General features: G+C 53.4%; 1 protein-coding gene across 1 annotated transcript; it reads right to left on the bottom strand.

Annotated features, from left to right (window-relative positions):
• Positions 1 to 2,394: 2,394 nt before the first annotated feature.
• NPW (neuropeptide W) lies at positions 2,395 to 4,452 on the bottom strand. The gene is given in 4 exon segments (XM_066329593.1): positions 2,395 to 2,835; positions 4,020 to 4,121; positions 4,124 to 4,188; positions 4,191 to 4,452. Coding segments are annotated over 4 exon segments (429 nt in total). The 5' UTR covers positions 4,417 to 4,452; the 3' UTR covers positions 2,395 to 2,799.
• Positions 4,453 to 11,363: the final 6,911 nt, after the last annotated feature.

The following is an 11,363-nucleotide window of genomic DNA, read 5'->3' as shown; positions in this document are numbered from 1 at the left end:
AGCCAGAGATGTGCTCAGTCCTGGCCTGCATCCCTGAGGAACAGCTTCTGAGCAGGGCCAATGATGGAGGAAATTCCTTGGGGAGTTTTCTTCCTCCTGGTACCCGCAGGAGCCATTGTGTGTGCCCGGACCAGCCCGGTGTGAGCTCACGGCAGCTCCTCCGGGCCAGGCGGTTCCTGTCCCAGCCTCTGCCCTTCCCAGAGCCCCCACTGGCTGCTGCTGTTCCCCTGGGAGAGGCCAGGGAGCCGGGAAGGAAAGGGAGCTGCCCCGGGTTGGGGTGGGACGTCTTCCTGCCTGCCTGGTCCTTGGGATTCACCAGCCTCTGAGCCTGGAACAAAACCGCATCCGCTGGCACTGGGACGTCGGGCATGGCCAGCCTCTTCTGGAACCACAGAGTGCCAAGGCAGCCTTGGGGATGGAGCTGGGCCAGATCCAGCTCCAGACTCTGCATGGGCACCCCGAGCTGCCCTGACATCCCTGGGCTGCCCTGATCCACACACGGGGCAGTGGGACAGGAGAGAGCTGGAGTATCCATCCTTTCCAGGACCTGTGGCCTTGGCTGGGGCCACACAGGCAGAGGGACACCCACTGGGGCAGTTTCCCACTCTGCAAAGGTGCAGGGATGGGAACACCCTGGCAGGACTCATCCTCACCTCCCTGGTGACTGGCGTGACCACAAGAGGGCACGGGAAAGCTGCTGCAATCCTGGCGCCTCCTGTCCACCACCCAACAGCCTCTAGGACACAGCAGGAGGGATGACTTGTCCCACTGGCACCCGGGGGTTTCTGAGCCCCCCAGCTATCCCAAAATGCTGCTGGCAATTGACCTCCTTGGCTGCAGTTTTCCTGTAAAGCTGCCCTGGGGGATCAGGAAGCACCAGGACCCTGAATGGGGCCAGGAGCTGATGTGCAGCTCTGGGCCTGTCCATGCTCCTCTCTAAAGCTTTTGTCCCCTCACTTTGCTCCCAGCTGCAAAAATCCCAGATGTTGGCGTTCCCCCTGAGCATCCCTGTGGCTGCATTTCATCCTGGAGCATTCCTGGGGGCCTGGACAGGGGGGCTCTGTGGCCCAAGCTGTGGGATCCCCGTGATCTGGGCACGTAGCCCCTCGGAGCAAGGGGATGTGATGGGGAAAACCAAGGGGAACGTGGGATCTCCCTCAGGATCAGCCTTTAGAAAGGATCCATTAGGGATGGCTGGGTCCTGCCCTGAGGTGGGAGTGTAATTAAATGCCTTTTTAAGCTTCTTTCCTTTTTATTTGGCTCGTTGACCCCCAGGGAAGGCCCAGATTTCTCCACAGAAACAGGAGCACAGAGGAAATTATTTTACAGCCCCAGTGGGGAGTCATCTTGTAGTCTACAGGAAAAATGATTCTCCAAGATGAGGAGTGAAGGGTTTACTGAATGTGTCACTGGGTTCATGCCAGCAACTGGCATGTTCAGGTGTTTGCTTCCAATGGATGAGGGTCTCTCATCCCATCATCCTTCACCCCCCTGTTCAAAGCAGAGCTTTACATGTTCTACCTCATTTTATCTCTTCTTTTCCTGGAGAAATTGTCCTCATGGCCACTCCATATCCTGGCTCCTGCCAAGGATGGATTCAAGTGCCGCAGTTGTGTCCCAGGGGTCCCATCCGAGCACCACCCCACCCAAGAGCAGGAACTGGAAAATCATGGGAGGAGGGAAGGAGAGGGGACATGGAGGAGAAACTGGTGGGGAAACAACTGGGAGAGAACAATCCTTCATGGGCTACAGCTCCTAAAATCCTCCCAGAGAGCCAGTGAGGGATGCAGGGCAAGGGGAGCGTGGCAGGGAGGGCTTGGCCTGGTCTGGCTCCCCTGAGAAGCCCCATGAGGTGTTTTTCCTTACAGACTCCAAAGGCAGCACAAACCTTGGCAGGAGCAGGGGGTTCATCCAAAAGGGGTGGAAATGTTTCTTTTTGTCAAATTTCCTGCAAAATCCACTGGCAGGTTAAAGCTCAGCAGTGCCAGACTCAGCCCCCAAACCCCAGTTTTCTCTAAATCCCAGATCTTACTCCTTCCCTGCATGCTCCTGCCCAACTCTGAGGCTTCTCCCTGTTTTAATGGGGATTGACATTTATTTCCATCAATGGGAATAAACAAAAAATAAACCCTGAGCAGGCAGAACACAAGCAGAGCAGTGAGGGCTTGCAGAGGTTTTGTACAGCCCAGTTGAGGAAATATCCCAAAATTTTGTCATCTGAGTTGGCACTCGGCCTGGCAGTGACTCCCAGACAGGCAGTAAAAGAGATTAACTAAAACTGCGGAAAAAAATTGTGTCAAGGAGTTAAATCATGTCAGAAATATCTGGGAGTAACCCAACTGCTGACGTGTCTGCCCCGTGCACAGCCAGACCAGGTTTTGCTCTCAAAAAAACCCTATCAAGACCCTCCAACAGCACCAGGAAGCCAAAGTTTCCTTTGATCACATCTCATTTTAATGAGGGCAGGTTCCGAGGAAGCGAACAGTACATGTTTCTATCAGATTGCAAACAAGCCAGTACAGAAATGTAAAAAAAATAAACAAAAATAAATATCTCCCCTGTTTCTTTCTCCCCGAGTTCATAGCGCAAGGCTGACCTGGAAACGAGATGAATTTGCCGCTGCGGCTGAGCAGCGGCCGTGAGAAATCAGATTTTTTGGGATGTCATTGTCTGTGTGGTTTCAGAGAGGTCAGAGTACCAGGAGATCCTGAGGAGAGCCTTCCCTGCCAGCCAGGTGAGCAGATCCCACCTGGGGCAGTCAGTGCTCCTCTGGCACAGGAAGAATCTCCACCACGTCAGTCAGCGGGTCAGAGCCAGGTCTTCAAGCGGGAAGAGCTGGAAGGAGAAGAGGGAATTGGATTATTTTGGAGTATCCAGCTCCAGCACCACTTCCCTCCCCACGTGGGACCCTGTTTCTCCTCAGTGCAGTGTTTAAACCACAGCACCATTCACAATTTTCATTAAATCTCCTCCTCCACAGGCTCAGATGTGACCTGCAGATTCCATTTCTGCCACCATGCACGCAGATAAACCGCACACAGATAAACCTCACACAGATAAACCTCACACAGAGCCAAATTCCAGGTTTGGACCTGCCCACAGGGCTCCCGGTGGGAATCTGGCTGGGAAATCAGAGGGATGCACTAGAGTACCCAGGTCAGAGCTTGTGGTACCCAAGACAGCACAGACATATCCAGGGCTGGGCTGACCTGTCTGAGCTTTCCCAAAATTATTCTAATCCCAGATTTCCTCCAGAAAAACAAAGTGGAGGAGGAATATACAGCTACATGTTTCAGGGGCTGATCCAACAGCTAAAAGCCTCGGTGATTTCAGCTGGATGTTGGCTCCAGCTTTATATAAGAGGAAAGAAATGTAAAGCTTGGAGCCAACCCCGAGGCAGTTCCACACAGCCAGGCTGAGCCCCGAGGGGCAGGAGAAGGGTCCCGAGGTGGGGAGGGCCATGCTGGGACCATCCCAGGCTGCCAGCCCCATGGATGCCCCATGGACACCCCTCAGGCATGGACAGCTCAGCCCCACAGGGTGCGGGTTTGTGATGCACCAAACGGGAGGCACAGAAATCCTACAGTCCTGGAATGGTTTGAGCTGGAAGGGACCTTAAAGATCCTTCAGTTCCGCCCTCTGCCATGGGAAGGACAACTTCCACTACACCAGGTTGCTCCAAGCCCCGTCCAATGCGACCTTGGACACTTCATCCAGATCTTTTTCTGCCCTAAAGGCAAAGTGCAGCCCCTATAAACATGCACTTACCCGGTGACACCCTTCCAAGGCTCCCTGAACCCCAATTTCCTGGTGAAACCCCTGCAAAGCTCCACACTGCCCATGACCTGGTGACCCCGGGTGCCGCAGAGTGACCGCAGGACTCCACATCCCGTGCATGGATCGCATCCCTCGAGCATCCCGGAGCACCGCGACCCGACCGCTCCCCCCGGATCCCCCCGGATCCCCCCGGATCCCCCCAGATCCCCCCGGCCCCTCTCCCGCCCGCCGTCGGGCGTTACCTGAGGCTGGCGGGGGCCGGGCGGGGGTCGTGCGGGGGCCGGCCGGGGGCCGCCCCAGCCCCAGCCCCGCCGGAGCAGGCGCTGCAGGAGGCGGCCGGGCCGGGCGGCGGCGGGGCCGGGGCGGCGGCCGGGGGGTTCTCCCCGGCGGGGCGGCCCGGGGACGGGGGCTGTCCCCGGCGGGGGTCCCGACGTGCCGGAGGGGTTCGGCCGGCAGCTCCCGCCGCCAGAGGTAGGGAGAGCGGCGGACCCCCATCAGCAGCCCCGAGGCTCGACCCACCGTGTGGTACCGGGGGCTGGCGACGTGCTTGTACCAGGCGCCCGCCGGGGCGGCCGGCAGCATCAAGCCCAGCAGCACCAGGGCCCCCCAGGCGCCCCCCGACAGCTGTCCCCTCGCCATGGCGTAGGGCAGGGTGGCGGGCAGGGCTGTGCCCGGCCCCGGGCACCCCAGCGACGGCTGCCCCGCGCCCGCGCCCCGCCGGTTTATAGCGCCGTCGGGAGGGGCCCCGCGGCTCCGCCCCGGCAGCCCCCGGCCGCCCTCCCCCGGCAACCCCCCCCTCCGGGATGCCGGCACCCTCCCCATGGCCCCCAGCATCCTCTGAGCATCCCTGAGCGTCTCCCTGCAACCCGCAGCATCCCGCGCATCCGTGAGCGGATCCCCTTGTTGCCTTTAGCATCGTCCCCGTGGCCCCGAGCATCCTCTGAGCATCCCTGAGCATCCCCCTGAAACCCAGAGCAACCCGAGCGCCCGTGGGCATCCTTCCTGTAGCCTTTGGCATTGTCCCCATGGCCTCGAGCGTCCTCTGGGCATTCCCCCGAATCCTGGAGCATCCCAAGCATCCGTGAGCATCCTCCGTGTTCCCTGTGGTGAAGTGCTCAGGACCATTAGCAATGGGTTTGTCAGGCTGCTTCCCCTCTTCTGCCACTCAGTTCTTAAATATGATAACACCATCAATTCTGCCTTTCCAGTCAGCTGACTTCCCCCCCCCGCCCCCAGATTCCTTAATGAAACCAAGCAGGTAAAGTTTATGCTCATCAGAGAGCAATTCCAGTTCCTCCTGTTTATTAGGGAAGTTCTTGGCTTCATATGCTGAACTAGGACTGAATAATTTCCAGGGTTTTTTTCAGGCCACACAGTAGCTTGATTAATTTTCATCTCAGCATTTTAGAATTATGGAATGGTTTGATTTGGAAAAGACCTTAAAGTCCATCCCATTTCACCCCCTGCCATGGGCAGGGACACCTTCCATATTCCAGTCTGCTCCAAGCCCCATCCAACCTGGCCTTGGACACTTCCAGGGATGGAGCAGCCACAGCTTCTCTGAGCAGAGGTCAGGATTTCTCCTTGTGGATTTTATTTTAACAGGGTCCAAAGGAATCCCATCCAGGCTGCTTCCCATCATTGGGATCCCCCAGTCCTTCACCATCCAGCACCATCTTCTCCCATCTAACAGGCATAAGTTCCCAGTGGAAACTTTCTCTATCAGCCCAGCCTGCAGTTTTTGGTGTTCTGTGCCCCTCCACGCTGGGGGATGTTTTTTCAGGCTCACACTGAGGACAGAGCCATGCTGGGGACCCCTCTGAGTGTGGGATCTCAGTCAAGCAATGTCCTCCTCCTGTAGGAAGGGCCCAGCAAGGATCAGAGCATGCGGGGATGGGCAACATCAGTGTGGAGCCTCATGGTTTTCCTCTTCTGAGAAGGCTGGGAGTGAATGCAAATCCCAGTCGGCAAGAGGGGGATCCAGCCTTTCGTAAGAGGATGCTGGAAGTTACATCTGTGCAGGGCACAACTCGTTCCTGTAATGAACCAGAGCAGAGTCCAGCTCATCCACGGCTCGAGTTCTTGGAAACGCCCAGGTTTACAGTAAGGATGCAGCCGGCTCCCGTCTCACTCCGAGCCAATCCCTGCTGGATGGGCTATTCTTGTCACCCCTTGAGTGCTCTGGACATTAGAAGGGCCTCAGCACTTTCATGTTTAATAGAGCCATTAATGAATGGCAGCAGTACAGCTCATGGAGCAGCCCAGCTCATCCCCTGGGTCACCCGGCACAGGACACGTGCTGCCGGCTCTGCTCCCTCCAAAGCCATTACACTCCTTCCTCCTCACGAGGGAAGGATCCATTTGGAAGCACCTGATGCTCCTCTTGCCTTGTTCTGCACTTGCCCTGTGCCCAAACAAAGGCAGGTTTAGCAGCTCTTGTCTCACTGCAGCCACACTCCAAAGTGGGCTCAACCTTCCCAGTCAGGAACGGAAGATTTTTCTCATTCCCAGTGATCTGCCTGAAGTGTCTTTTCTGTGTGTTTTTGGCATGACTTGGATAAGTTGTCACCCTGGTAAACTCTCCATGAACTGAACCCTTTCCTCCCAGGAATGATCCCTGCTGACAGCCGGCAGCTCTGTCCGCAAGGCGCCCAGACCCTGGGGATACGGCGTGGCTCCGGATCTCCAGCAGAGTGCACGTTTCCTCTCCCAAGTATTTTTAAATATCTTTCCAACGAAACAGCTGATAAGCAATTTGTCTTCTATTTATGTTCTAAGTAAGTAAAGATAATTTTAGGATTCTTCTTCCCCTCGCAGAAGCCGATGCTCCGCAAATACCGTAGCACGTCAGCGGGCACATGGCACCGTGCTGCTCCAGGGTGGGCTTGTGCCAGGAACTCCCCCAGAGGAGCAAAATCCTGCTTATTTTTGGGAGATAAAAAACTTTTGAACAAGTCCTGGTTCCTATGGAAGTCTTGTACAGACTCAGAGGAATTTGAGATTTCAGCCTCACAGGTCATTTCTATAAGCTGCAGGTGTTTTTCGAGCTCGGGCATGGCCCAGCTGACTCCAAGCCCTTTTGGAAATCCCATTTTTATGTTTTTATGTAAACCCTCAGATTTTGGCTCCAGCATCACACTTCCCAACCACACAGACACAGCTCAGCCATCCCAGTGCACGGATGAACCCTTAATGATGTCATTCCACTTTTGCTAAGGGGAATGGGATCATCATTGAATCACAGAGTCCTGGAATGGTTTGAGTTGGAAGTGACCTTAAAGATCATCCAGTCCCACCTCCTGCTGTGGGCAGGGACACCTTCCACTATCGGGGGTTGCTCCAAGCCCTGTCCAACCTGACCTTGAACACTTCCAGGGATGGGGCAGTCACAGCTTCTCTGAGGACCCTAACCATAGGGATTTATGGCTCTGCTGCTGAAAGCATTTGAGGTTTTCTTCTTTTATTTTGGAATAAAACCCCTCTTTTTCTAAGAGGCAGGCTCTGCTGCATCCTGCTCATCCTGCTGGATGCTCGGGTTCTCCAGAGGGCACCTCCAAATTCTGCACTGCACCCACCATCTCCAGCACAGCTCCAGAGCATGAACTGGGGTCTCTGGAAAACATCCTGAGGGACCCCAGGGCTGAGGGGAGAGAGGGGTGAGCAACTGGAGGCATCACATCTTCACCCCTGCAATAAACCCAGCCGAGCCCTCCGAAGAGCCTCTCCACCCGATTTAATTCCTGCTGTGCTCTCACCTCCCACCACACACATTACTGCAGCCACTCAGGATTTGTGGCTTTGGAGAATGAGCTAAATGAATTTGATGTCCCAGAAAGAGGCACTTGAAAGCGAAACCGGTGGGGTTTAATGACAGCATTTTCCACATTTTTATGATAATGACTCTGGTGTTTATTGGAAGGTTAGCGACTCAGCCAGCAGGAAAACAAAGCAATCGGAGAGGCCAGCCCTGCCATGGGGCCTCGGCACTCTTGGGCATTAATGCCTGTTCTATACATGACATTTTTTGGCCATTTGGGCTCTCCAGCATATCCCTGTGGGAGTATGAGAGGATGGAGGCGACATCACTTGGGATGAAGAGGAACAGAGCCTGCCCTCCTGCACTCTGCAAACTCATCCAACTCTGCTAATTGGGATCATCCTGTTCTTCAGGCTGGGAAACTGAGGCACAGAGTGTTCAGCACACTGCCAAAGGCCACACAAGGGAATGGAAGTTTGGCCCAAGTAACTTGGAGCCTCCTGCTCCAAGGGCCTGCACCTGGACACTGCCCAGCTCTGCCTTCCTGTGCAGGTTGGCCTTGGAGAGACAGACACAAATCAGCCAAAAGCAGCTTCACCGCTGTGAAATCAGCTGGAGGCACAGAACTGAAGTTGGAGGCTGGAGAATGGATGAGTTTTGCTGCCCATCCCATACCAGGCAGTGCCAGGCACTTCCCAAGCCGGAGCACGGCTGGTGCTGCTGTGAGGAGGTGACTTTCAGACAAGGCTGGAGCAAGCTGGGATTTGAGGTCTCATTCCAAAATGTGAACACCCTGCCTGGCTGCCCAGGTCCTTGCTCTGATTCCCCGCTGCTCCATCTCTGCTCAGACACCGAATCCCTGCACTTCCCCTTTGTCTTCTTTCCCAGATTCACATCTCTCCTGCCTCCTGCATTACTTCAGCCTGGGAGTGAGCAAAGCCTTGATGGCAAGAAAAAGATATTCCCACACATGTGGCTCGGTAAATCCTGATGTTTTCCAACACCCATCCCACTGCTGAGCTCCTGGGGAATCAGAACAGTGTTTGTGTGGGGCTGGGATGAGGCACTCATTGAGGGGGACCCAAACAATCTGGGTCCCTCAGGTGCTGTGGTGGCAACACGCCAGAAAGCCCCAGCAGTAACCTTTGCCATTTTCTTACATCTTTAGTGTGTCCTTGTGTAACAAACTCGGATCACGGAGCAATTCCTGCCCCCGGTGATTCAGAACGTGATTAAATGCTATTTGTCTGTTCCTCTGGAATAAAGGAGCTGTAGTTGCTAGAAACAAATTACGGCTTCAAGCTGTGAGGTAAAACACACCTTGACTCCCTGAGAAAGCTGCTGCAAGATTTGGTGGCTCTGAAGAGAAAGAGGAAACAACAAGGGGTGTTTCCTAACGTTGCAGATCTTGCTAAAGTGCACTAAATTAATTATTTGACTCCTAAGAAACGACTCATTCCTCACTATTTTTAGCCTCACACACTATTTTAAGAGGTTTTGTCTTCAGGGTCCAGTCACGTGGAAGTTAAACAGAAGGCAGTGAAGTCTCCAAAGGATAATAAACTATCTCAAGTTACTTTGCTAATGGAACAAAGAGTACTGTAAATGTCAGACAGGATAGAACAAGAGCAGGAGAAACCTTTACACGAAACAATGGATCCATTAGCACAAAGGTAAGGAAAAAACCCCACAGACTTGTGCAGAGCTTCACGGAGTTGCTGCTCCAAGCCGAGGGAATTTGTTTCCTCGCTTGGATTCTGGGGTGAGCTCATGCCACAATCACTCACACTCTCAAGGCATTGATCCTTTAGGATTTCAAAGCCCTCTACAGACAATAGTTAAGCCCCAGGTGAGTCAGCAGAATTATTTCTGCTTCAAACCGAGGTACAGAGAGGGAATCACTGAATCACCGATAGGAGACCAAAACCTAACAGAGGTCCAGACTCACCAAACACACCGAGGGGTCCTCACCTCCAGCTTAATGAAGTTGTCCATCATCCTACAAGCTGCAGGAGTGACCCTTCATTCCTGGGGTGACTCATCAGCTGGAGAACCCAGCTCTGATGGGGCCTCTTGGGTGAGAGGATGGACTGTGAGACACCAACACCCACCCTGCCCTGGATTTTGCCTCTCCTGTGCTTGGCAGAAGATTAAAAGTCTCCAAACACATCAAGGGCTGCAGCAGCAGCATCACAGAGTGCTTTGTGTGTGACGTAACACCACCAAGGAACCATGATGAGAAATTCCCTACCATGTGGGATGACTGTGCTGCCTTAGGAAAGCAGCAGAGAGTAAAACTCTGAGAAGCAGGGAAAAGAGCAAGGAGAAAAGATGCCATGGGCTGGTATCTGAAATGTGAGCAGATCCTCAGCCCCCTCCAGTCCATGAGTCAGTCTGTCTCCTGGAAGTAATTCCCAACCCTACCAGCGAGTTAGTATCCAGATGTGTGAAGTGCAGAGTAAATTTGGCTCTGCTCTGCAGCGTTTGCTGCAAGGAGAAAGAGTTGGGAGATGAATCTTTCATTTGACAGTCCTGAGATCTCTTAACCAAAGCTCACACAACTCCCAAGAGCTCTCCTGAAATTTAATTAGGCGAGGCTCTCCAGCGCACACTTGTGAGATGGCTGGGGAGCTCAAAGATGTGTAAATGAGAATAGGTCTGCCTTCAAGCAAATCTGCACAGGCTGAGGTTGGAAAAGTCCTCTAAGATCCCTGTGTCCAACCATCAGCCCACCCCCACCTCGTTCACCAATAACCCATGTTCCCAAGTGCCACATCCACACATTTTTCTGTGCACTTCCAGGGATGGTGACTCTACCCCTGCCCTGCCCTGGGCAGCCTGTGCCAGGGCTTGACAACCTTTTCCATGAAGATATTTTCCTTGACATCCAATCTGAACCTCCCCTGGTGCAACTTTGGACCAGGGCCTGAAGAGCCACGACAAGGGAATGGCTTCCCACTGCCAGAGGGCAGGGATGGATGGGATATTGAGACAGAATTCCTCCCTGGGAGGAGGGGGAGACCCTGGAACAGAGTGCCCAGAGAAGCTGCAGCTGTCCCTGGATCCCTGGAAGTGTCCAAGATCAGGTTGGACAGGGCTTGGAGCACCCTGGGATAGTGGGAGGTGTTGGGGTTGGACTGGATGGGTTTTAAGGTCCCTTCCACCCCAAATCATTCCAGGATTCCATGTAATGAGGTACCTGTGAGAATCCACTGCTCAGGAGCTGGCTGAGCCTTATTTTACTTGAAGCAAAATGCTTTGAAAAACATCACTTGTAGCAGAAACTTTATCAAATGAAGACAAATGTCCCCGCTCTGCGCTGAGAGCCTTGGCTGCAAATGAGCCGTGTTGGCACCAAGCTGAGAATGGGAAATTAATCCAAGGCTTAACCTTTAGTTCTACACTGGGACAGGATCACAGTGCTGAACGATAAATATTGGATCTTTGGCTCTGGTGAGTGGAATGGGTTTGTTGTGCTCATCTCCAGACTGATCAATTATTCCAAAGTCTTATTTATTGCTGATGAAATGACTGGAGAAGGGCCTTTTCCTGCAGTTGTTACGGGATATTTAGTGAGTAAATGTGGAAATCAACTATCCCAAGTGTCAATATTAACCCTTTTTCATGGGAAGGAAACATTCCCTCCCTGCTAACACACAGAACTAAGCATCAACTAAGATATTTAGAACCCAGTTAGTTCTATAAAATTTTATTTCTTTATGTTTTGGGGTCACACTCAGTGCTAAGATCCAGCTTTCATTTGCAATCACCAGAGAAATAAACCGACATCTTTAAATCATCAGCAAAGAATGATTCAATCGCTTCAAAG

This window comes from Sylvia atricapilla, chromosome 15 (genome assembly GCF_009819655.1).
Source record: "Sylvia atricapilla isolate bSylAtr1 chromosome 15, bSylAtr1.pri, whole genome shotgun sequence".
Taxonomy (NCBI): Eukaryota; Metazoa; Chordata; class Aves; order Passeriformes; family Sylviidae; genus Sylvia; species Sylvia atricapilla.
This window is presented reverse-complemented; position numbering and strand designations above follow the sequence as displayed.